The following is a 26,351-nucleotide window of genomic DNA, read 5'->3' as shown; positions in this document are numbered from 1 at the left end:
AGGGGGCGGAGCGTGACGTCACACGGGGTTGTGACATCACAATGCTCCAGCCCCCGTGATCGCCAGTAATCAGACCCGGAGCGAACATGCTCCGGGAACTGATTATAACGGGGTGCTGCGTGCAAGATCACGGGGGTCCCCAGTGGCGGGACCCTAGCAATCAGGCATCTTGTCCCCTATCCTTTGGATAGAGGATAAGATGTCTTAGTGCCGGAGTACCCCTTTAAAGTACAAAGAAACAGGTAGAGACATGTCAAAAGTTTTGATCAGATGGGGTTGGATCTGGAGGAGAATGTGCTTAGTGCACACGACTCCTGGATTTTTTTTTAGCGACCAAGACAGCCAAGACCATGAACTGAACAAAACTTTACACATGTCTCTACAGGTACAAACTATTTTTTTAAGTGACAGTGGACATTTTAAATCAATGGATGTTGCTGAAACCATATGTAAAACACATTGACTAAACTCATGCTTATTCTTGGATTAGGAGTCCAGTGGGTTGACAGCCTTCCATGTAGAAGTATGTATATAGACATAACTGTCACTCACAGTAGTCTATCTTCTGTTGAAGAACATGCTGCTGTAATCTAATGCTACAATAAAACTGGAAATATGTTCAGCATTTTCAAAAGGATGAAAAGACAACACACACCTTAGTGGAGAGGACTCCAACTGAGTCATCATCCAGTTCTTCATCCTTCTCAGATGACGAGTCCTCCTTATCTGAGGGCTCTTCTGCTTCACTTTCCACCTCATCTTCACCCTCGCTGTCTAGGGGTATGGCGGGCCGTTTCCTAACAGTAACAGAATCTGTGTCTTGCTTCATTGGATCCAAAGTAACATCTTTCTCTCTTTCACACTCTAAAATGAAGAAAGCAGGTTAACCCTTTTGTGACCAGGTGTTCTGGACCTTTATGTACACAACAAAATTTCACCTTTTCAAGTGCATCAAATTTTTTGTTTTTTAGTCTGTTCCAAATTTGTTTTTTTGTTTTTGTTTTTTGTTTTTAGCATTTTGGGAAACATGGGGCTTTCTTAGCTTTGTTAAACTGAACCAGGCATAAAAGAATTTTGTAGTATTTTTTATTCTGGTAAATAGAAACAGCAAGAAATAACAGTTTTCATTTCTTTTTCATAATATGCTTTACAAATTTTTGCTATTGCATTCCTTATGGTAAATAATAAAAAAATCTTTCTAATGTACTTTGTTTAAAAAATTTCTATGTTTTGTGTTTAAAAAAAAAGCTGCCACTAGATGTCTCCCTACATGTCCAGAGCACATTTCCCCCCTATCTCTTGCACAGACTTTGGCCTCCTGCTGGCCTGGCAGAAGTCCAAAATCAGGAAATGCAGTCTGGAGTGCTGAGGGGGTGTGTGTACAGCCTTAGCCAATTATAGCTCATCTCACACTGAACTGCTCTGGGCTGTTTGTAGCAGAGTGAGGGAGGAAGTTCTCCCCTGTATGGCTTCAGATGATGTCACAACATTTTTGTTTTTTCTTCCTCGCCTTCTTAAATCCATTACTATCCATTTCCAACTACAGATCCATATAAGGGCTTGTTTTTTGCGTGACCAATTGTACTTTGTAATGACACCTCATTTTTCTATGAAATGTATGGCGAACCAAAAGAATAATTTTTTTTAGGGAGGAAATTTAAATGAAAACCACAATTTAGCAAATTTTGGAGAGTTTCGTTTTCACGCTGTACATTTTACAGAAATTACATGTTCTTTATTCTGTGGGTCAATACGATTAAAATGATACCCATGGTGACATACTTTTCTATCATTGTACTGCTTAAAAAAAAATCTCAAAACTTTTTGTACAAAATCAGTATGTTGAAAATCGCCACATTTTGACCACCTATAACTTTTTCATTTTTCCGTATATGGGGCGGTATGAGGGCTCATTTTTTTGTGCCGTGATCTGTACTTTTTTTTTATACCACATTTGCTTATATAAAACTTTTAAATCACTTTTTTTTTAAATAAAATGTGACAAAAAAAAGCAGCAATTTGGGACTTATTATTAATTTTTTTTACGTTTAAGCCATTCACCATACAGGATTATATTTTGATAGTTTGGAGATAGTTTTGTTTTTTTTTTTTAACGCTTTTTGGGAGTAAAATGGGAACAAGGGACAATTTCCATTTTTATTGGGGGGGGGAGGGGATTTTTCTAATTAATTTTTACTTTTACATTTTTTAACCCCTTAAGGACACAGCCCATTTTGACCTTAAGGATGCAGCAGTTTTTTGCAAATCTGACCTCTGTCACTTTATCTCCTTAAGGACGCATGTCTGAATTATAAAAATATATTGTTTAATTAAACCGCACGGTCAATGGCGTAAGCGCACAAAATTCCAAAGTCCAAAATAGCATATTTTTTGGTCACTTTTTATACCACGCAAAAATTTATAAAAAGCGATCAATAAGTCCGATCAATACAAAAATGGTACAGCTAAAAACTACAGATCACAGCGCAAAAAGTGAGCCCTCATACCGCCCCGTACGCTGAAAAATATAAAGTTATGGGGGTCAGAATATGACAATTTTAAACGTATAGATTTTCTTGCATTTAGTTATGATTTTTTCCAAGTACGACAAAATCAAACCTATGTAAGTAGGGTATCATTTTAATCGTATGGACCTACAGAAGAGAAGGTGTAATTTTTACCAAAAAATTTACTGCGTAGAAACGAAAGCCCGCAAAAGTTACAAAATGGCGCTTTTTCTTCAATTTTGTCACACAATGATTTTTTTGAATGTGCGAAGGTATCGAGTCATCTGCCGCATATATACTGCGTTCTGCGTGAAGGGGTTAACTTTTGTTTTACACTTTTTATAGCAAGCATATGATTGCTAATACTGTTCAGTGCTATGCAGGTGAGGGGATTTTAGATGATCGGTTGCCCACAACAGCGCCGCGGGCGATCCGATCATTTATTTAAATGTGCGCCTTGCCGCAGATGCCATGATCTGTATTAATCACGGCATCTGAGGGTTAATGGTGGACATGTCGTCTGATGTCCGCCATTACCAGCGGGTCCCCGGCTGCTGATAACAGCCGGGACCTGCAGTGCATGACGTGAGCACCGCTCTGATGCTCATGGTCATGTGCAGGACGTAAATGTACGTCCTGGAGTGCGAAGTACCTCCGCACCAGGGCGTACATTTACATCCGTGGTCGTTAAGGAGTTAAAAGGGGTACTCTGGTGGAAAGCATTTTTTTTTAGGTCTTTTTAAGTCAACTGGCTCCAGAAAGTTAAACAAATTTGTAAACTATAGAAATATATTAACCACATCTCAAGGATCTCACCATACTAGATGGTACACAACAATAAATGCAAACAATGTGTTTGGAAAAAAAGGTATAAAATGTATTTTACAATTTAGACCATAAATTTAAACAAAGCATAAAATAGCAACTGTGTTAAAATAATGTTGCACTGATTTTATAGACATTTAACCATTGGGCCCTAATGGTAAATTAATTACTGCCTGCTATTGTGAAAATTCTCCTGTATTGGTGATAATGTCTGTTGGTTCAGAATTCCGATAGTCCGGCAATTAACATGCATATACTGCACAATGAATCTAAACAGTCTCTGCAATAGTGTATAATACAGTCCTCTAGAATGGTTATATCTAGCCGCCTTAAGTGTAATCTTATAACTCTCATCGGTCTCCGGCCGCTGGTCTGGTGCTGCGACGGACCGTGAATGAAGTCCTGCGGCTGTTCATACGAGCGCTGCGATCCTGTGGATGACGGTGATTGCAGACTCTGCGTGTGCTGCTCGGGGTCAAACTCCGGCAGGAGTCCCCGAATGGATGAAGCCCGCAAATTAGCGAGTTGAATACTTGCAGTTCTATATTCTTAGAACACAAACAGAGGATTCCTCCTGGATCAGACAAGCTGCATGCCCGGTGATGAGATGGAGAGCCAGGTGAGGTTGGCGGATCTGTTTATTAAAAGCTGTTTTACATGTAGATTGTCAGCAATTGGCAGTGCGTTTTCTTTAGTGCTGGATTCAGATTATAAAAAACTCTAAACGCGTTTCAGGGTGCTTAATCCGACCCCTTCTTCAGTAGATCTATCATATAAATTATCTACTGAAGAAGGGGTCGGATTAAGCACCCTGAAACGCGTTTAGAGTTTTTTATAAGCACTGCCAATTGCTGCCAATATACATGTCTACATTCTAGAGGACTGCATTAAACACTATTGCAGAGACTGTTTAGATTCATTGTGCAGTATATGCATGTTAATTGCCGGACTATCGGAATTCTGAACCAACAGACATTATCACCAATACAGGAGCATTTTCACAATAGCAGGCAGTAATTCATTTACCATTAGGGAACAATGGTTAAATGTCTATAAAATCAGTGCAAAATTCTTTTAACACAGTTGCTATTTTATGCTTTGTTTAACTTTATGGTCTAAATTGTATAATACATTTATTTTATAGCTTTTTTTCAAACACATTGTTTCCAATTATTGTTGTGTACCATCTAGTATGGTGAGATCCTTCAGGTGTGGTTAATATATTTCTATAGTTTCTCTTCATTTTGGGTCGGTGGGGATCGATCTTTTAACTACTTACACCTTGGATTCTCGGTTGTGAGCTGCACACTTATTTTCAAGATTTGTAAATTACTTCTATTAATTTTTTTTTAAATCCTTTCAGTATTTATTAGCAGCTGTATACTACAGAGGAAATTCTTTTCTTTTTGGATTTATTTTCTGTCTGTCCACAGTGCTCTCTACTGACACCTCTGTCCATGTCAGGAACTGTCCAGACCATTAGAAAATCCCCATAGCAAACATATGCTGCTCTGGACAGTTCCTGACATGGACAGAGGTGTCAGCAGAGAGCACTGTGGTCAGACAGAAAAGAAATTCAAAAAGAAAAGAATTTCCTCTGTAGTATACAGCAGCTAATAAGTACTGAAAGGATTAAGATTTTTTTTAAATAGAAGTAATTTACAAATTGTTTAACTTTCTTTCATCAGTTCATAAAAATTTTTTTAAATAAATGTACCCCTTTAAAGGTAATTTGTTAAATGAATAGTATTCACCCTCATTCTACCGTGCACAGTGATGTCAGTTATGTGTACACTGTGTATCATACAATGCTATATCACACTTAGCTTTAAATGTATATTTCTTTTACACACATCTTTCTATTAGTTTTTCTCTGGCTTACAAATAATAAAAATAGACCAGAACACTGCTATGTGACAATGGCCAAAGACAGTTAGGGTACGGCCACATGTGGCAAAATGTACAGCATACAAGGTAGCAGCAGAGTAAATGAGATTAAAAATTAAACTAAAATAAAAAATCTCATCCAGATGCTGGGGGGAAAAAATCCACACAAAATCTATGTGGAAGTATTTTCTTTCATTTGCATAATCAGCACAGAAATCTGCACCAAAATTCATACAGTTTGGTGCAGATTTCCAGGGTGTTGACAATCTGTAGCTTTTTTGCAGTATGGCTGCAATTCCAGTTTGTCTTTAAATGTTTCATCGCTCTTTTGCTGTTGTTGTCTTAACATTAGTATTTTACTATAAAACTACTAGTGTAAAGTTAAGTACGTAGTAAATACAATAGGTTCTATAAAAAGAAAGAACTTGAACATTTATGAAGTGGGATTGCTAACCTTCATCCTCCTCATCAATAGGTTTTGTGACACGAATCCTTTTCTGTTCTCCCTCTAGTCCCGATTCCGGAGGTTCTTTCCTCTTCACCTAAGTGAAAAAATACAGAAATCAGGTTAATCATATAGAATTCTTAAAGGATATAACATAAGAGCATCACCAATTACAAGGTTTTATACCTATAACCATGAGGCTCAGAAGGGCTATAGGTAAAAGGCTAGATTGTGACCTCAGTAAGTGTCCTCTGCATAAACTACCTAAAGGTCGTTGTGGAATCTGAGAATTTTACATAAAAATCAATGCCTAAAACTGCTATTTCAATTATAGGTCAATAACTAAACTAAATGTATGCTTTACTATCTAAATATTTCAGCAATGTGTGTTCCCAAGTCTAAAGCTACATCTTCATTAATACTTGAAGGGGGAGGATGACATTTCTTAGAACAGAGATGATTTACATGATGAAGATTAAATGGTCTGCACACCTTTGCAACCAACTTCCCAAATTGTAAAACCTCCTATGCAGTACTTTGTTTCACGGGAGTGACAGACTGCACCCAAATCCTATGTACTCTGGTACTTTGGTCTTCCTCCCCTGAATGTCTTACTTCTTGCAAAAATGGCAAATACTGAGCTACAGAGGCTTCAGAGATACCTTGAATGAGGGAAGACGAATTGCACCACGCAAACCAATGCCCAATCCTATGCCTTCAAAGCCCAGTCCTTCTCCTTTGTTCCAGCTCTCTAACAGACTTGATGTTATTTGGTCCTTTGGCTTTGGTTTCTCTTCATCTTTGCCATCACTAGATTTTACTGGTGTCAGAGATTGCTGTTGTGGAAAAAATAGGAAATTGCAGGAATCGTAACGGAAACATCACTTTGATTTCAACATGCCAGATACTTTGTTCCCAAGTAAGGCTGGGTCCACACTACGTTTTGTCCCATACGGGAGCGCATACGGCAGGAGGGAGCTAAAACCTCGCGCTCCCGTATGTGACCGTATGCGCTCCCGTATGTCATTCACTTCAATGAGCCGAACGGAGTGAAACGTTCGGTCCGGTCGGCTCATTTTTGCGCCGTATGCGCTTTTACAACCGGACCTAAAACCGTGGTCAACCACGGTTTTAGGTCCGGTTGTAAAAGCGCATACAGCGCAAAAATGAGCCGACCGGACCGAACGTTTCACTCCGGTCGGCTCATTGAAGTGAATGGCATACGGGAGCGCATACGGTCACATACGGGAGCGCGAGGTTTTAGCTCCCTCCTGCCGTATGCGCTCCCGTATGGGACAAAACGTAGTGTGGACCCAGCCTAAGATAGGTACTACCAAAGAATTTTAGCAACTGCTTTATGGGAAATAAGCACACACATTCAACCAGACTGAGCATGTATTTTCTGTGCATGAGGTTAAAAGTCCACACAAGCTCTTGTAACAACTCCCATACATAAAGACATCATGAGCCCATGGTTTCACAGAGCAACACAACCTGATAAATTAATTCACTTTACAGCCACATTATATTCACATAATGCTTAATGTAGGTTTACTTAAAGGAGTTGAGTTATCCCATTAAACACAGCGGGGGAAGATTTATCAAAACCTGTCTAAAGAAAACGTTGATGAGTTGCCCATAGCAACCATTCAGATTGCTTCTTTCATTTTTCACAGGCCTTTTCAAAAATGAAAGACGCGATCTGATTGGTTGCTATGCACAACTGAGCGACTTTTCTTCTGGATAGGTTTTGATAAATCTCCCCCGATGAGTGTACACTCAAACACATCAGCAGACTACAAGCGCTCTCTAATAGCAGCCTGCAATCTATATATCGGCCCTGAACTACAGGTTATGACACAACAGCCTTATTTTGCTTAAATGATTCATATAAAACATCTAAAAATGTTCTGTTATTTTCTATGCTTTTGATCAGGACACTTTTAATGAGTAACTCCAATGTTGTACTGGCAGAAGGAATCCTCTGGCAACTTCATAGACTGAGACTTACTGGAAACAGTTATCATATATTACAGTTTGCTAAACTTTTTCCAATGCACAAACATTTGGAAACACTTACCTTTGCTAAACGTTCCTTTTTATCCCACCACTCATCAAATGCCCTGAATGCCACAACTTCGACCATTTTGCGGTTCAAATCTCTTTTCATTATGGCTTTAAGTTCCTTCACAATGACCAATAGCACCCCATCCACTGTGGCCTTATGTGGATCCTCCTTCTTGTGCTCATAGCCTGGTGGTGGCACAGATGGGTCAAACTTTGGAAAAGGTGGCCAAGGCTGCCCCCGTGCAGGATGTGCAGACATGGTAAAGGGGCGGTAGGGATGCTGGCCAAACTGCATGGAATTTCCCAAGAAATGATGGTAATGGTATGAATTTTGTCCCTGCATCATACGGCTGAGCATTTGGGTCTGCATTTGAAAGGACATTGGCATTCCACCCCATTGTGTACCGAGGGCACTCACCATGTCACCTTGAACCATAGGAAACATACCCTGATGAAATGGTGGTGGTGGAGGAGGAGGCAAAATATGTGGTGGAGGTACCCCTGGTGGAGCAGGTAGTGGAGGAGGGGGTACTGTGACTGAAGGTAAAGAAGGCGGAGGTGGTGGAGGAAGGGGAGGTGGCATAGGATACCCAGGCTGTGGTGGCGGTGGCAGTGGGGGAAATCCAGGAGGCATTATGGGCATGACTGAAGTTATTACTGCAGAACTTGTTACTGCTGAATTTATAACAATAGATTTAGCACATTCTTCACTAGTGATGGGAGAAGTGTTCATTTCATCATCTGAAATCTCCATGTCCTCTCCAGAAGAAGGATGATCCTATGAAAATAAGCATCAGTTAGTAAAGAATACATCTGTAAAACACATAACAGGGGGTCTTAAAAGAAATGTATCAACTAGAATACTGAAACCCTTTTTTAAAATTTATTTATTTTTATCTATTTTCTTGTAATTTTAATTTTATTTTACGTACATTATACAAACTGCATTTCATACTTTAAAGCATGACCCATGGATGTAGGAGACAACAGTCTGATGCTGTCCCATTGATATGAATGGGAAAGGTGTCTGGGCATGCTCTAAGCAAAGGTCATTCTAAAGGGAGGGGGTTGATCTGTGAGCAACAGCTACTGTGTGTACCTCTGTTACCTATTCGATGGTATCACCTTTCACTTTAATCCTGTCTGTGATGATAACAAGGTCACTACTGGGAAGTGATCTGTATCGAACATGAAGTCTTAGTTTAGTTTTACACTAGAATGCAAGATTTTGTTTAAAAAAATCATCACCAGAAATAAAAATTTTAAAACAATAGTTTTCTGATGATACATTCCCTTTAAAGGGTTACTGACAGCAGCATCACCTGCGCCAACCTGAATATACAGGTTAATAGTGCGACCTTTGCTGATTAAAATGCACTTTACCAGGAAAAAAAAATCTGTTCAGCTGTTCCCGAGTAATGTGAATTTTTCTATCCATGCAAATAAAATTTGTCTGCTCATTCAGCAATGCTCGAGTATTGCTTGAAAGGCAGGTGACCACTTCCATTGCTCCAGGTAAAGTGCATTTTAATCAGCATAGGCATGTGGAATTTTTATCGCCCGGCACCTGGGACATGAAGTTCCGGGCGCCGGGCAGGCGATTTCTTCAGGCATTTAATATAATGGCACAGGGAGCATCAGAGGGGGGAGGAATATAATGGCACAGGGGGGGGGGGGGATATAATTTCACGGGGAAATGATATGGCACAGGAGAGGATCAAGGGGGAAAGATATGGGGGGGGGGGTGAACTGGCACAGGATGGTAGAAGCCATATTTCTAATGCTGATACTGGTACTATTTTGTGCATTTTCGACACGCAACGCAACGCATGCAGTACAGTGTCACCAAACTATGCAAGGGCGTCACCATTAAAAGTTTGGAAAGCTCTGACTTAGGGGGTATAATTGTTTAAATGGGAGCCATACCTGATGGGGGTCATATATATCTGGGGCTCTGTCTGGGAGCCCTACATTTTTACCAACTGGGGGGACATATATATCTGGGGCCCTATCTACTTACTAGGGGAGCCCTTCATGCCTGCCTACATGATGAGGGGGATGTACCTACCTGAAGGGGTACTACCTACTTAATGGAGCAGACTTACTTATGACATACTGGTCTGCCTACTAAGTTTTTATTAATAAAGACTATTTTGGTTGAAATTTGTTTATGTACCAGAACAAGTGGATCGTTATGAGGGACAAGTAGATTGTGTTCCGTTTTAGTCCCTTGTTTTTTTAAATTTCCACACCCCTGCAGCAATGACTGCACTATTAATACTGTATATTCAGGTTAGTGCGGGTGATGCTGCGGTTAGTAACCCTTTAAGTAAACTCCCATTTTTTTAGCCTTTTAATAAATCTTCCATTGTGCAGCATCTGATCATGCACATAAATCTGATGGACCACATGGGCACACCCTGCCCATTTCTTCTAAAAGGCTGTAGAAGATCCACCTGCACCTATGAATTGCAAGTTTTGCACAACTGAGAGTTACACTCAAATGTTCTACTTTTTAATGTTAATTCTTGATAAGTTTCTCCCCAGTCTAAACCATGCATATGACGCTGAGCATAAGTGACTATTCACACAGCAGAACTTCCGCTTCCTTGGGTGGAAATTCCACATGTGGAAATTTAGAAGTGTGAATGGGAGGCAGAATTCCACAAGCGGAAATTCTGCCGTGTGAATAGACCCTGAGTATAAGGCTACACATAGGCATTTATCATTGTAGGTGTAAGTGAAGCATTTTTTTACACCTTTTTTGTGTGTGCTGGTGATGTGTAGGAACACCAAATTTATTAAATGGTCAAAGAGCATTTGATAAATTTTGTGCAGGTCACATGTTCTGAAATTTCTCTCTTCACATACACCAAAAAGCTAAGCCAAGTCTGGGATGGTGTCGTTTTAGAGTCTTTTTAGTGGCTTTGCGCCTTTTATTGCACCTTTTCACAAAAAGCTGCAGTTCATAAAACCCTTCCATATCATGTGTATTGCCAAAATCAGTGGATTGCAACTCAAACTCAGCAGAAATGTGTAACCCAAAAGGCGCAAAAAAGGTGCCTTTTTTGCTCCTTTTCTAGACACAAAACACAGTCTAAAGACAATGATAAATGTCGGCCATAGACTCTGCTGGAGTCATTCATTGCTAGAGATGAATCACAAGGAAGTTTCCTCTAGCACTAAATAGCTTCCACTTGTTACAATGCAGGTGCCTGTGTTATCATGGTGAGGAGACGCTTATGCACTCAAGCAGCAGGTGAATAGGTCTTCTGAGGAGCACTGCCGGACTCAGCAGCTTGAAGGGGAATTACGATTATAGTATTTTGCTACAAATAATCTAGATCTGGCTCCAACCTGAAGCTGCACCTACACTATGCTTCATTACTGATTGAGTTTAAAAGGGGCTGCCAGTCAAACAAAATTCTTTCCCATAGGTTCTGCACATGCCTGGCACCCCTAGCGTATCCATTCCTGCTTTCCCATTCTTGGCTGAGCAGTAATTCCTGTTTTCATCTAAATATTAAAAAAAAACAGTTATGAGCTGAGCTGACACTTCCTATCTTTCAAGGAGAAAGCAGGATTTGCTGCTCAGACTGGACTGGAAATCACTGGGGGGGGGGGGGGACACCTCATTTAACTATTGGCTAAAAGCTGCTGTCCACAAGATTGCATACAACTCAAGGTACTACTCGAAACTGTAACTTCACAGATAAAATCTATAGCACTAATAAGTCACAAGGCTGAGGCTGTGTTCACACGTCCAGGTTTTTAACTGCAACTATTGAATACAAAACGAGTTGACGCTTGCGGAAATTCCGCCGTGTGAATAGACCCTTAGTCTTCCTTTGTGTCCCATTTTTTTTTTTTTTAAATACGTTTTATTGAAGATTAAACAAACATCAGACAAATCGCCTCACAGAGCAAAATGGTATAAAGCGGAGTACACAAGTAAAAAAAAAAGGCACTGAGAACATGTACAAGTAAGCAGAATGTAAACGACATAATATCATATAAAGATCCGGCAGTAATCAGTGCAGTGAGGGCACAGTCTGAGGAAACCAAGAACAGCCAGTTGAGAAACCTTAACACAAAAAGAGGGTGAACAAGGTGAACGAAAAAAAAAAGGAAAAGAAAAGAAAAGGGGGATGGTATGTAATATAAAATTGGCAAAATAATATTGAATAGAGGCCGTAGTGTAGAATTCAGCAGATATCGTCACATCTAGTCACGAGTGCCAAGCATAATGTTTCTAATGTTAAAGCAGACCCATGCGTCCACAGAGGGGAGGGAGCACACACATCCAGCACAACATCTTAACACACATAAATCAAAGGGGTATATACAACCACATCTAGAAAGGGAAGGGCAATCATGACCTTAAGTCCCCTCAGGGGATGCAGAGTATGAACATTGGGTCAATGGTGAGGAGCACCAGGGACCCCACACAGAAAGAAATTTACCAGGGCATTTTCTATTCCTGTAAACAAGATGGGAGAAGGGTATCATAGCATTAACCAAAGCTTTCCACTGAGACAGGGAAGGCGGGCCGGGGTCCATCCATTTGAGGGCAATCGACTTCCTAGCAAAAAATAAGGATTCTCGCAATAAAGTGCGCACGTAATGTGGCCACACTTCCTCATCCAGAACTCCAAATAAACAAATAAACAATTTGTGTCCCATTTTTATAATCTGGTTTTGATTAAAAAAAATTCTACCCGAATATGTGAACACAGCCAAAGGGTAGGGTCACACATAGCATATACGTAGTGTATTTTACGCTAGGCAAATGCCCTGCGCAGTGGAAAATACACTGCATATTTTCCTATGAGCACACACGGGGGTGGAGGGCACCCACGTGACTGACGCACGGACCAGCCTTCAAACCTCACTGCGGGTAGTCCTGTGTGTCTGCTCGTATTTTCCATGCGCAGCGTAATGAAACTCAGTTTCATTGAAGTTAATGAAACCAAGTTGTAATAGTTGTACACACAACCTGAAGAGGTGTGGTGCTGTTTTTGAAATAAATTCGCTTTATTTTTCTATTGCTGGATAACCCCTTTAAGTTTTTAATGCTGTTTTTGAAGCCATGCTGTTTATAAACAAAAAGACATCTCTTTTTTAAATCCATTCCTAATGTTGGTTTCAAACACTGCATCAGAAAACCTGGACATGAAAAGACATCTGAACAGTGAAATGATTTCACACCTGCCATTTCACTAGTAGTGGCAGGGGAAACTGAAGGACAGCAATGAATGACATAAATCTAACATTTCACCGAGCATATGTGTTAGCCGAGAGCAGCTGGTCTCCTTTGTTGTAACTGCACAAAGCACAGGGGCTATACCAAAAGAAACAAACTGCACCAACTATTCCAGATTATACAATCATAGGAAATTCTTGCAAACTTATATACAGTATACATCTATGCAGCTATGTTTAAAGGTTTGCCTCACCATTTGAACGTATACCCTTAGCCACAGCATAGAGGGTAAATGTATGACACTGTACCCAGTGTAATCCCAAGAATGGGGTCCCAAGGCACCCACTAGGACAGAGCAGCAGGTTACACATATACAACACCACCCCACTGTCCATGGGAGTTGCCTGAGATAGCTGAGCATGGTCCTTTACAGCAGCATCTATAGGACAATGAATGGGGTTCTAATAATTCAAAATAAGTTCTAAAAATAGTGGGACACCCTCTTTATAACTAATCTGTTACCTCTATCATGCTCAAAGCTGCAAACATGGGAAGATACCTGGGAGATAAAAAGATATAACAAATTTATACCTGTCTCTTAGCTAATGGGTGTCGGCAAAGTTATAAGAAGTTATATAAAGTTATGTTTTCCTTCCAACCCAGAGTGCCATAGAGGTGGTGCCAAGCCAGAGCATGCACGTCGCCTTTCTTCCCCACCCCTCCCAGATTGGCTTCATACACTGAGCCTTGTATGCCAATCATGCAAAGGGAAGGGATGGCATGCCTGATGCAGCTCAGCCCTGCCTCAATAGCACTTAACCATAAGCTAAGAGACAGTTATTTGTTTTATCGCTGGCTGCCAATGTCTGCAGCATGATACAGTAATAGAGTTAACAAATTTACATCCCCTGCACACCTAGGGTCCATAAAGCAAGCTCACAAGCTAAGTGTGAGCACCAGCTGCTATCAGCAGCCAGGACTTACTGCTAATGATGAACATCAACAATCACGCTAAGGTCGCCTTTAACCCCTTCGATACACTGATCAATGCCAATTGCATTCGGCATCTGTCTATCTCTGTCTCTCGCTCATACAGGAGTTACAAATGAGTCATAGGGTGAATTTTTATTTACGCATGTTGAGGATATACACTGCTCTAAAAAATAAAGGGAGCACTTAAACCACACAATGTAACTCCAAGTCAATCCCACTTCTGTGAAATCACACTGTCCACTCAGGAAGCAACACTGATTGACAATCAATTTCACATGCTGTTGTGCAAATGGAACAGACAACAGGGGGAAATTATAGGCAATTAGCAAGACACCCCAATAAAGGAGTGGTTCTGCAAGTGGTGACCACAGACCACGTCTCAATTCCTATGCATCCTGGCTGATGTTTCGGTTCCATTTGAATGCTGCCGGTGCTTTCACTCTAGTAGTAGCATGAGACAGAGTCTACAACCAACACAAGTGGCTCAGGTAGTGCAGCTCATCCAGGATGGCACATCAATGCGAGCTGTGGAAAGGTTTGCTGTGTCTGTCAGCGTAGTGTCCAGAGCATGGAGGTGCTACCAGGAGACAGGCCAGTACATCAGGAGACGTGAAGGAGGCCGTAGGAGTGCAACAACCAAGCAGCAGGACCGCTACCTCCGCCTTTGTGCAAGGAGGAGCACTGCCAGAGCCCTGCAAAATGACCTCCAGCAGGTGTCCACTCAAACGGTCAGAAACAGACTCCATGAGGGTGGTATGAGGGCCCAACGTCCACAGGTTGGGGTTGTGCTTACAGCCCAACACTGTGCAGGATGTTTGGCATTTGCCAGAGAACACCAAGATTGGCAAATTCACCACTGGCGCCCTGTGCTCTTCACAGATGAAAGCAGGTTCACACTGAGCACGTGACAGACGTGACACTTGAGACGCCATGGAGAACGTTCTGCTGCCTGCAACATCCTCCAGCATGACGGGTTTGGCGGTGGGTCAGTAATGGTGTGGGGTGGCATTTCTTTGGGGGGCCATGCAGTCCTCCATGTGCTTTCCAGAGGTAGCCTGACTGCCATTAGGTACAGAGATGAGATCCTCAGACCCCTTGTGAGACCATATGCTGGTGCGGTTGGCCTTGGGTTCCACCTAATGCAAGACAATGCTAGACCTCATGTGGCTGGGGTGTGTCAGCAGTTCCTGCAAGAGGAAGGCATTGATGCTATGGACTGGCCCGCCCATTCCCCAGACCTGAATCCAATTGAGCACATCTGGGACATCATGTCTCGCTCCATCCACCAACACCACGTTGCACCACAGACTGTCTAGGAGTTGGCGGATGCATTAGTCCAGGTCTGGGAAGACATCCCTCAGGAGACCATCCTCCACCTCATCAGAAGAATGCTCTGGCGTAGTAAGGAGGTCATACGGGCACGTGGAGGCCACACACACTACTTAGCCTCATTTTGACTTGTTTTAACCTCTTAAGGACCAAGAACGTATGAGTATGTCCTTGGTCCCGCTCCCGTGATATAACGCGGGGTCCCACGGTGACCCCGCATCATATCACGGCGGGCCTGGCGTCATAGTGAAGCCGGGACCCGCCGCTAATAGCGCGTGGCACTGATCACGGTGCCGCGCTATTAACCATTTAGCCGCGCGCTCAAAGCTGAGCCACACGGCTAAAAGTGAAAGTAAAAAGTGCCGGTTAGCTCAGTGGGCTGTTCGGGATAGCCGCGGCAAAATAGCGGCATCCCGAACAGCTTACAGGATAGCCGGAGGGTCCCTACCTGCCTCCTCGCTGTTCGATCGCCGAATGACTGCTCAGTGCCTGAGATCCAGGCATGAGCAGTCAAGCGGCAGAATCATCGATCACTGGTTTCCTATGAGAAACCAGTGATCAATGATAAAGATCAGTGTGTGCAGTGTTATAGGTCCCTATGGGAGCTATAACACTGCAAAAAAAAAAAAAAGTTAATAAATATCATTTAACCCCTTCCCTATTAAAAGTTTGAATCACCCCCATTTTCCCATAAAAAAAAGTGTAAATAAAAATAAACATAGGGTATCGCCGCGTGCGGAAATTTCCGAATTATAAAAATATATCGTTAATTAAACCACACGGTCAATGGCGTACGCGCAAAAAAATTCCAAAGTCCAAAATAGTGTATTTTTGGTCACTTTTATATCATGAAAAAATGTATAAAAAGCGATCAATAAGTCCTATCAATGCAAAAATGGTACCGTTAAAAACTTCAGATCACGGCGCAAAAAATGAGCCCTCATACCGCCCCATACACGGAAAAATAAAAAAGTTATAGGGGTCAGAAGATGAAAATTTTAAACGTATTAATTTTCCTGCATGAAGTTATGATTTTTTCCAGAAGTACAACAAAATCAAACCTATATCAGTAGGGTATCATTTTAATCGTATGAACCTACAGAATAAAGATAAGGTGTCATTTATACCGAAAAATGTACTACGTAGAAACGGAAGCCCCCAAAAGTTACAAAACGGCGTTTTTTTTCTTCAATTTTGTCTCACAATGATTTTTTTCCCCGTCTCACCGCAGATTTGTGGGCAAAATGACTGACGTCATTACAAAGTAGAATTGGTGGCGCAAAAAATAAGCAATCATATGGATTTTTAGGTGCAAAATTGAAAGAGTTATGATTTTTTAAAGGCAAGGAGCAAAAAACGAAAGTGCAAAAAGGAAAAAGCCCCGGTCCGTAAGGGGTTAAGGACATTACATCAAAGTTGGATCAGCCTGTAGTGTGGTTTTCCACTTTGATTTTGAATGTGACTCAAAATGGGTTGATAAATTTGATTTCCATTGATAATTTTTGTGGGATTTTGTTGTCAGCACATTCAACTATGTAAAGACAAAAGTATTTCTTACGATTAGTTCATTCATTCAGATCTAGGATATGTTATCTTAGTGTTACCTTTATTTTGAGCAGTGTATTTATGTATTCATGTATTTGCATAATCATCCACTAGGTGGCGCATCTTGTGCACAAATAGCAGCAGATTCTTTGTCCATTTTAAAACTTGAAATAAAGGACATACTCCCCAGTCAACTATTTTCGTAAGTGATCATTTTATTTACTAACGCAAAAACAAGTTTAAGAGACTACCTAGTAACTGGAGCAGCTGCTAGTGGGCACCAGATCCCTAGAGAAATCCAGTGTTACTAACAGAGCTGAAGTGCTGGAAGACCTATGGGTACTTTACAAGACTGGAGAGTAGACTGGTATTTAGGAGCCATCACTATTTAATAGACAGCATTTAATGTATGCATGCTCATAAAAAAAGATCCTTTCAAAACAATGGTTGAGGGCAAAGGAAGCTGGATTCCCTACCCTGAGAAGCTCTGCATGAGGGAGAATTTTAAAAATGTATGACCTGCTTAGGCTTCTTTCATACTGCCATTGCGCCCTGTCGAGAACGGCCATTACACTTTTTTTTTTGTTTGACGGCGCCACAGGCAACAGCGGGTCCCAATGGACCCCATTATAGTCAATGGGGTCCAATGGGCACAACTGTTTATCAGCGGGAGAAAAAGAATATTTTTTTTTCTCCCGCTATTCTCCCCAGCGGCCGTCACACTACCGCGTGACAACAGTAGTCCGAAAGGGGTATATATGACTCAGATAGGGCACAGATGCTTTGCTTTACAGACATATCTGATATAAGTGAATACATCCTCACAGGTTTTTTAAAATATTTTATTTAGGGATGCACTGAAATTTCGGCATTTTCAACTGAGGGAATTTTCCAGAGCAGTGGGAGAGAGGACATACACACCTCTCTAATCTCCCCTCTGTTTGCCTTCGGAGAATGCAGGTTTGCACGGGCAGAGCAGGTACATATTACTGCTTCCTCAGCTCCCCTTCTCAGCCCCGCCTTGATGTAGAAAGGCACAGGGTTCAGTGATGCTCATGTCCTGTACTAACCCCATGCATTTCTATGTCCTCCATATGGGGCTAATAAACCCCATGAAAAAAATGAAAAACAATTCCGTGAAGTTCGTCCTTCCTCTTGCAGCCCGTGGAAACATGCTTTATACACAGCACATTTATAGAAATCAACCCCAGCCCCTGGAGTTTGTCCTCCCCCTTGCAGCCTGTGCAAACCTGCATTTGGAGAGTGCAGGCGGGGCTGAGAAGAGGAGATGAGGAGGGAATCATATTTACCTCCTCTGTCCTCCTGCTCTGCCTTAGCTATGCCCGTGCAAACCTGCTTTCTCCGAAGGCAGGCGGAGAAGAGGAGGGGAGATGTGGGAGGCGTGTACGTCCACTCTCCCCCTGCTCTGCCCTCCCCCCAGCTCTAGCTTTGGAAAGCTTCGGAGAGCTGGGGGGAGGAGCAGAAGCAATTTTGCACGGGGCGCAAGTTTGCACCTCATACTGGCAGAAGAAGCGCAGTTGGGGCCAAGTACCAGCAGGATCACCACATCTCCCCCAGGATCAGAACATCTTAAGCAGGACCAGTACATAATGCTTACTGCATTTTTCCCACATTGGCCCATTGTTTTTTCAGATTACTTAAAATTTACAAATTTATTTAACTTAAAAATTCTGATAATACAAGTTTACAAAAACTATATTAAAAAAAAGTGGTCTGAAAATGCATTTACAGTGTTGGTTTTCGGCCAAGCACAGCCTAAATTTTCTCTTTCGGCCCAAAATTTCCCTTTCGATGCATCTTTACTAATTTTATTATATATTTTCATGTTAGCAGCCTGTATAATAGAGTTTAATGTTATGCCCCCTCAAAATAACTCAGAACATATGCATTAATGTCTAAACCTTTGCAACAAAAGTGGATACAACCCTAAGTGAAAATGTCCAAATTGGGTCCAAAGTGTCAACAATATATTTGTGATCTAGAGAGAAAAGCAAAGGTGCTCCATAGTGAAGTATCACTAGTGAATGATGAGCCGGGGGAAGGGGTGAGCAGCTGCTTACCGCTACAAGTTGTGTACCTGCATACAATGGAAAGTGTGTGTAATTGCATGATGTCCTGTCTGCAGCCTTCCTGATGTGTGGAATAGCAAGGGATTGGAGCTTCAAGAGGTCGCAGGAATACACTTGGTGCTGACTCGGATAGAGGGAACAGGAGTCACAGCACTTCAAGTAGGTAACTTTATTCTGACCAACGTGTTTCGCTGCACATGCGTTTCGCTGTGCTAGCCCTACTTGCCATCCCTGAAGAAGCTGCGCGAAACGCGTTGTATCTTGGTAACAAAGTTACCTACTTAAAGTGCTGTGACTCCTGTTCCCTCTATCCCGGTCACGCCAAGTGTATTCCTGCGACCTCTTGAAGCTCTAATCAGTTAATATATTTGTGAGGCACCCTCAGACAGAAGATGGTTGAGCGCAAGGTCTCAAACATCCACCAGCTATGTAACATCGTCAGTGGAGTGGAAGAGGACTCCAATCTGTAAAGGAATGGAAGAGGACAACCTGTGAAGCTCTGGTGAACATGGCCAAGAGGCTTAAAGGGGTACTCCATTTTAAAAAATTGTTTTTTGAAGAACTGTGCCAAAAAGTTAAACACATTTGTAAATTACTCCTAAAAACCAGCTGCTGTATGCTGCAGAGGAAGTTGTATAGTTCTTTTGTGTCTGACCACAGCACTTTCTGCTAACACAGCAGAGAGCACTGTGGTCAGACACAAAAGAACTATACAACTTCCTCTGTAGTATACAGCAGCTGATAAGTACTGGAAGGATTAAGATTGTTATAAAGAAGTAATTTACATATCTATTTAACTTTCCGGCAGCAGTTGACTAGAAAAAGTTTTTTTTCCACTGGAGTACCCCTTTAAGACAAAGATGGAAAATAATGGTGGCTACACAAAATATTGACACTTTGGGCCCAATTTGGACATTTCCAATTAGGGGTGTACTCACTTTTGTTGCCAAGGTTTAGACATTAATGTCTGTGTTGAGTAATTTTGAGGGGACACAAAATGACACACTGTTACACATGCTGTGCTACTAATTTACATTGTAGCAAAGTGTAATTTCTTTAGTGTTATCACATGAAAAGATATAATTTTACAAAAATGTGAGCGGTGTACTCATTTATGTGAGATACTGTACAATTCTACTAAGTAATTAAGTTGACACTTTTTGGAGTCCATGCATATTTTCTGCAGCAGATTTTCTGTAGCAGATTTTGCTGCCCATTGAAGTCAAAGACGCGTGTGAGCAGCCAGCTAACAGTTCGGCTCCCCGCCACTGCGGGTAACACACGTCCCTGGAGCTTTCTACTCGCAATTAGGACGCCGCAACCGTGTCGTACTATGCCTCTGATAGAACCGTGGACCCGGTCTATTGGGTTAAGGAAGAACTCCATCTTCTGAGCCCCAATGTTTATGGGCTCAGATACTTTTATTGTCTACTATTATGAGATATGTACCACTTGTTTAGCCCCTGAGGAGGTCACATGTTACAGTGTGCCGAAACGCGTAGGGAATTGTGGTTTTTCCAGAACATAGAGAGCCTATTACGGGCATCTATGTACTGTTGTGTACATTATCCTAATATTGTGGGAGCCCTCTCCCCATCTGTTATATTTTAGCAGATTATATCAGGCGTCTATTTGGTTTGTGCACTTCTCATCTGAGTGCTACAAACAACAATACTGCATCACATGCATTATATTTCTTAATTACTATTATTAAAAGCTAAGTTTTATATGCACCTCCCCCCCCCCCCTCTTTACTATATTTAGTTTGGGAGATCACATATACGGGTTAGTAGATACCCCTACAAATCTATTACTAATCTCGCAGGAAAATATGCAGCAACAAATCTGAGGCAAAAATATGCACGTGTGAACACAGCCTTAATAAGAATATGTTATCGACATATAGGCTACTATAATTCTGCAGCTTCTAACTCCGACACAGGAGACCTACTTGCCAGTGTCCAAAGGATTTAACATTTTTTGCGATATGATTTGAAAACATGTTAGGGATCCTATAATTTACCAAAATGACCCCAGAATAGAAGCACTGAATTCTTTGCCAATGGGTGTTTCACTTCCTTACAGTCCACTCTCTGCTACCTGTTACTGGGCCCTGCTAATCTCTAGTAACAGTATACGATTTACCCTATACTAAACAATTTTGTCTATATTATTATACTATATATAATTTTTCTTCACCCACAGTATTTGAAGGAGTATTCTTTTAGGGGAACGATCCTTCCCCCACCCCTCCAACTTTCTTGCGGCTGCTGAAGGTGATTAGGGAGCTGAAAACAGTTGTTTTATACACTTTACATAAGGTCAGGGGGAGTTAAGGGTACGTTCACACATATACAGATTTGATGTGCAGGATTCAATGTAAACTAAATGACTGAGCACAGCTTCTAATCTGCAGTTACAAATCCTGCACATCAAATCTGTGCAGGATCCTGTACGTGTGAACGTACCCCCTAAAGGGGTATTTCAGTATCAGAACATTTTATTTTACTAAGACTATCACCCCAAGGTGTATAATTTACTAAAATAGTGTTAGAACAAATTGTACTAGCTTTAGGTTGTGTAGTTCTTTCATTTTCATTCTCCCAGGACAACGCATCATCTTCTGCTGTTTTAGAGGGGGCTGGTTCTTGTCTCCCCCTGTGTGATGTAACCTTTGACCAGATGGGCATACCCTTTTTAAGTATATGTTTACACACTGTGGATATGTTGCAAAGCTGCTTCAGATTTTCCCAATTAACTTCAATAGGGAAGTCAATATTCAGAACAAACTTGTGGTGTATGAACATAGTCTGAGGCTCCTTTCACATTGCGCCCTGCAGTGTCTGTTAGAGGTAAACATCACCCATATGCTCCAACTGTCCAATTGTACAAAAAAATAAGTTCCAAAACATACTATAACATACTAAAATCTTTTTAGCTCATCTACAAAACTATAAGCAGATTGAATATTCAAGGAATGTAACATTTCAGTTCATAACAAAAAGCTGTTTGCACATTTGCAACATCCCAGGAATCCTAAAAAGACTTACCTCCTCCACCTTCTCAGATACCGGCGTTTCATCACCAGCCACCTGTTCCTTCACATCAGAGCTTTCCACTTTCCTGCAAGACTGACTCAACTGCTCAATGGGAGTTCCTGACCTTGAGTTCTGGCAGAGAGAAGCAGTGCCAAGAATTGGCTCATCGTCATCATAATCAGAGTCTGGCAGAGGAGTAGGACTGATATCCTCTAACCCAGTGCTAGACGGTCGCGAGGAAGGGGTAAGATCCTGGTACTGAGAGTTTGAATTATAAGGAGGGATTGGAGAAAGCTGGGATGAAGAGGATGATATAGGGCTCCCTTCCATCCTCAACTCATTGTCCGAGCTTGGTTCATTAAGGAAAGTTAATTTGGTTCTTTGCTCTTTTAAAAGCATTTCAATTCTTGAGTCTAAACTATGGTGCTGCATTTCTGCCTCCAAAGTTGGTGTCCCTGGTGTATCCCCCCCATCTGGTGTTCGAGCACGAGATGATGACTTCTGCTCCATGACACACTCTGGCTCAGGAGGAGGGGGTTCCTCTGGTTTCTCTTTAACTGGTACAAAGTCAATATTCACAGAACTACATACACCATCAGGAAATGTCTCTGATGGTGGTGGTGGTGGCGGTGCTGTTCTCCGAAAATCTACTTCTCTTGATGCTTGCGGGAATGGATTTTCATCAGGTAGTGAGTAAACTGAAGATGCTTGGTAAGGAGTAAAGGCTGATGACAAACCAGACTGGCTAAGGGGTGGGGTTTGGGAAAACGGTGATGTTTCTGTCTGAGATCGAGTTGTATTAAAGGTGTGATCAGAGCTCTTGTAAGAGCTAGAACTAGAACTGTGAACATAGTGATGCCCAGGCCTGCGATTATAAGCATCCGTAAACTTTGATTCATGTCTTCTTGGTTTGTAGTCCTGCACATAGTGATACGCTGGTGTTGTTTGTCGACTTGAATAGTTTGAGTCCTGTGAAAAAGGTGTTCCGAGACGTGGGGTATGAGGTGTTCCTTGTGATTGTGGGGTATACTGGCTATAAGAGTTTGGGGTATCTTGTCGACAACTTGAATAGGCTGTATCATGGGAAAACGGGGTACTGCTGTTTGGGGTAACTGAAGCACTTGCACTAGTTTCTTTTGTGCGTTTTATGGTTTCATTAATCTGAACAAAAAAAAAAACAAAAACAAAAGTGAAGAAAACCCAAAAGCATCATTGATAAAAACAATGAAATATAATACAATATAAATCAAGTATACAATATACACTTAATTTAAATCACAGCCGATAACATTTTGCCAATTGAATCTTATTTTAATAACTCAGTAAATAGAAAGCATTCAATTTATTAAGCAGCTACACTTCAATACACTTTGGTCAATATTCAGTCTTTTTTTTTTGCCAAATTCACGAGTGGAACCACCAAAGAGAAAAAACTAAATGGAAAGATTAGCACATTTTTCTGTGTTTTGGACCCACTCATGGTTTTGGCTAAAAAATACTGTGTTGTGAACCCAACCTAATAATTGTGAAACATCTCAATTGACAGTAGAAGTAATCCGAAGACAATGTGATGTGTAAGAACAAGGTTCACCATTCATGATCAGAAGTTTATCCTGGAGGTGAACTGGGATAGATCACATGTGGAAAGAAATAGAAATGGACAATCTTCCAATGTTTGCAATAATGTCCCTTTGAGTCACAAATGGAACTTTGTGAATATTACACGTCCCAGTCACAGTACTGTCATGTAAACGGTCAAAAATTTCTAATACTAATACTTTGCCATTTCTTTGATCTGCGCGACCATAAATTCTGCATTTTACCAGAAAATATAACAGGCTATGCAGTGATGAGCAATGAACAAAACTACAAGAGCAAAATCCTATCCACATTTTGAGGGAAGAGGGAAAAGTTATAAAAGGCACATAGAGCATTTTTTTAGCCAACAACTATGAACAGTGGTGCAAGCAGTTAAGTTTAAAAAGGCTTTTCCTTTACAAAGACATTTATCCATTCTACACATGGGTGATTTGTAGTCATATGAATATGATTTAGATAGGAGGGACTGCACGCTCATCTATGCATCATATGGTTGGCCATTCATCTGAATGGCAGGAATGGGATACCTTTTAGTGGCAGTATCTCTCTTGGACACTCGAAAGAAATCAGAGACTTCGTATTAAATCATTCTAAAACCATTACTTGGTAATTACAGTCTAATGTGAATTAATAAAAATACACAAACATAGTAGACATATGGAAGGGAGGAAAATACTGTTTTTACAGCACTCTGATCTACTCAACATAAAAAGGTTATGTCAACTTGCTGTTTACCTGTGGAGTTTCATTCACATTTGGTGAAGCATCCAAATCGGCTCCAACCGGAAGAGTCTGTGGCGTGTAGAGACCATTTACTAACAGTTCATAGAACCGCATACGTGTGTCTCCTGCATAGAAGTAAAATATGTTATTGACACCAGAAACTCAAAGCACACACATAAAACACAGCCATTACAGCTATTTATAATCTAAAAACATAATCTATTCTTCCTGTATATTCTAATTAGGGATTAAAAAGGAAAAAAAGACAGCAGCATCACCAGCACCAACCATTAACATACAGGGCAATGGTGAGGGTGATACTGATTCTAATGTAGTTCATCTTAATCATAATATGTCAACAAGCCTTTCTGAGCAATGGATGTGTTCTTAATGCTGCACTAGCAATGCGTTTCCCATCCGCTTCGGCCAATAACGCAGACCCCTTCATCAATATTCATCAGTTTTCCTCAGCACGGAGTTATCAACAGAAGGGGGCAAAACTATCGGCCAGAGTGGGCGGGAGAAGCATTGCTAGTACAGCATAAAGAACGCCTCCATTGCTCAGAAAGGCAGATATCTATTTTCTGAATGAATGCATAGAACTTTATAAACTTAACTCTGTTTGAACCAACATTACCCGCAGTCCCCACTATTAACCTGTATATTTAGGTTAGAGTGGGTGATGCTGCTGTCAAATTTCCTATAAGTGTCCAAGAACATCTGCCAAAACTTGAAATTTCACCCAAGACTTTACAACAGAAGTTTAAGTGGTGACAGTTTGGCATTCACTCACAGCCTGCGAGAACTTGCCAAGGACCACAGCAACAAGTGTTTGGCAACTGGAAGCATATCTACAAGTGAGATGTGCGAGATGTGTATTTTTTTGTGTCCCTTGTCTTTAGATGCTAACATACTGCATTATAGAATAAGCATGGTTGATTCTAGTCTGGTTTTTAAAGCACAAACCTTAATATTGCATGTGTCCTACATTTTCATCTATAAACCTGATCAAAGAGCGGAAAGAAAGGGACCCAGCATATATGTATTACATGAACAGGCCATGGATTTGTAACCTGTAACGCTTCCTTTTCAGTAGTCTGAGTTTGTGTGACTGCTTTTTATCACTCTACCTTGCAATTCCAGTAAAGAAGAATATGATAAAGGAGATAGTGCAGGATACTGTCTTTTCTTTTGTATCTTGTCTGTTTTTTGCTGGAGCAGATAACTCCCTAGCCCCCTTACAGGTTAAGACACATAGTTCAGAGTATGTCTAGATGGAGCTCTTTTGGGGCTACATGGGAGTTTAGAGTTCTACACATAAGACCAAGTTACAGCCATGGCCGTAAATGTTGGCACCCCTGACATTTTTCTAGAAAATGAAGTATTCCTCACAGAAAATTATTGCAGTAACACATGTTTTGCTATACACATGTTTATTCCCTTTGTGTGTATTGGAACTAAACCAAAAAGGGAGGATAAAAAGCAAATTGGACATAATGTCACACCAAACTCCAAAAATGGTCTGGACAAAATTATTGGCACCCTTAACTTAATATTTGGTTGCACACCCTTTGGAAAAAATAACTGAAATCAGTCACTTCCTATAACCATCAATAATCTTCTTACACCTCTCAGCCAGAATGTTGGCCCACTCTTCCTTGAAAACTGCTTCAGGTTTCTCTTATTGGAAGAGACCTGAAGCAACAGCAATTTTAAGATCTCTCCACAGGTATTCAATGGGATTTAGATCTGGACTCATTGCTGGCCACTTCAGAACTCTCCAGCGCTTTCTTGCCATCCATTTCTGGGTGCTTTTTGACATATGTTTGGGGTAATTGTCCTGCTGGAAGACCCAAGATCTCGGACGCAAACCCAGCTTTCTGACACTGGGCTGTACAGTGTGACCCAAAAACCGTCGGTAATCTTCAGATTTCATAATTCCTTGCACACATTCAAGGCACCCAGTGCCAGAGGCAGCAAAACAACCCCAAAATATAATTGAACCTCCACCATATTTCACTGTAGGTACTGTGTTCTTTGTAGGCCTCATTCCATTTTCGGTAAACAGTAGAATGTTGTGCTTTACTAAAAAGCTCTATC

The 26,351-nt window shown here is 41.2% G+C and overlaps 1 protein-coding gene across 3 annotated transcripts in view; it reads right to left on the bottom strand.

The window, feature by feature from the left end:
* SETD1B (SET domain containing 1B, histone lysine methyltransferase) overlaps positions 1-26,351 on the bottom strand; it is a 114,469-nt gene that overhangs the window by 51,494 nt on the left and 36,624 nt on the right. For all 3 annotated transcript variants that reach the window (XR_008847058.1, XM_056534919.1, XM_056534908.1), the window contains exons 5-10: positions 24,264-24,376; positions 21,942-23,090; positions 7,745-8,509; positions 6,327-6,500; positions 5,674-5,761; positions 656-864 (exon numbers count right to left, since the gene is read on the bottom strand). Coding sequence is in view for 2 of the 3 variants with exons in the window: in XM_056534919.1 (XP_056390894.1) it covers positions 656-864; positions 5,674-5,761; positions 6,327-6,500; positions 7,745-8,509; positions 21,942-23,090; positions 24,264-24,376 (2,498 nt within the window). In the remaining variant the exon portion in view is untranslated. The remainder of the gene's footprint in view (positions 1-655; positions 865-5,673; positions 5,762-6,326; positions 6,501-7,744; positions 8,510-21,941; positions 23,091-24,263; positions 24,377-26,351) is intronic.

This window comes from Hyla sarda, chromosome 1 (genome assembly GCF_029499605.1).
Source record: "Hyla sarda isolate aHylSar1 chromosome 1, aHylSar1.hap1, whole genome shotgun sequence".
Classification (NCBI taxonomy): Eukaryota; Metazoa; Chordata; class Amphibia; order Anura; family Hylidae; genus Hyla; species Hyla sarda.
Note: the sequence above shows the minus strand (reverse complement) of the source record. Positions and strands in the feature narration are given on the sequence as shown.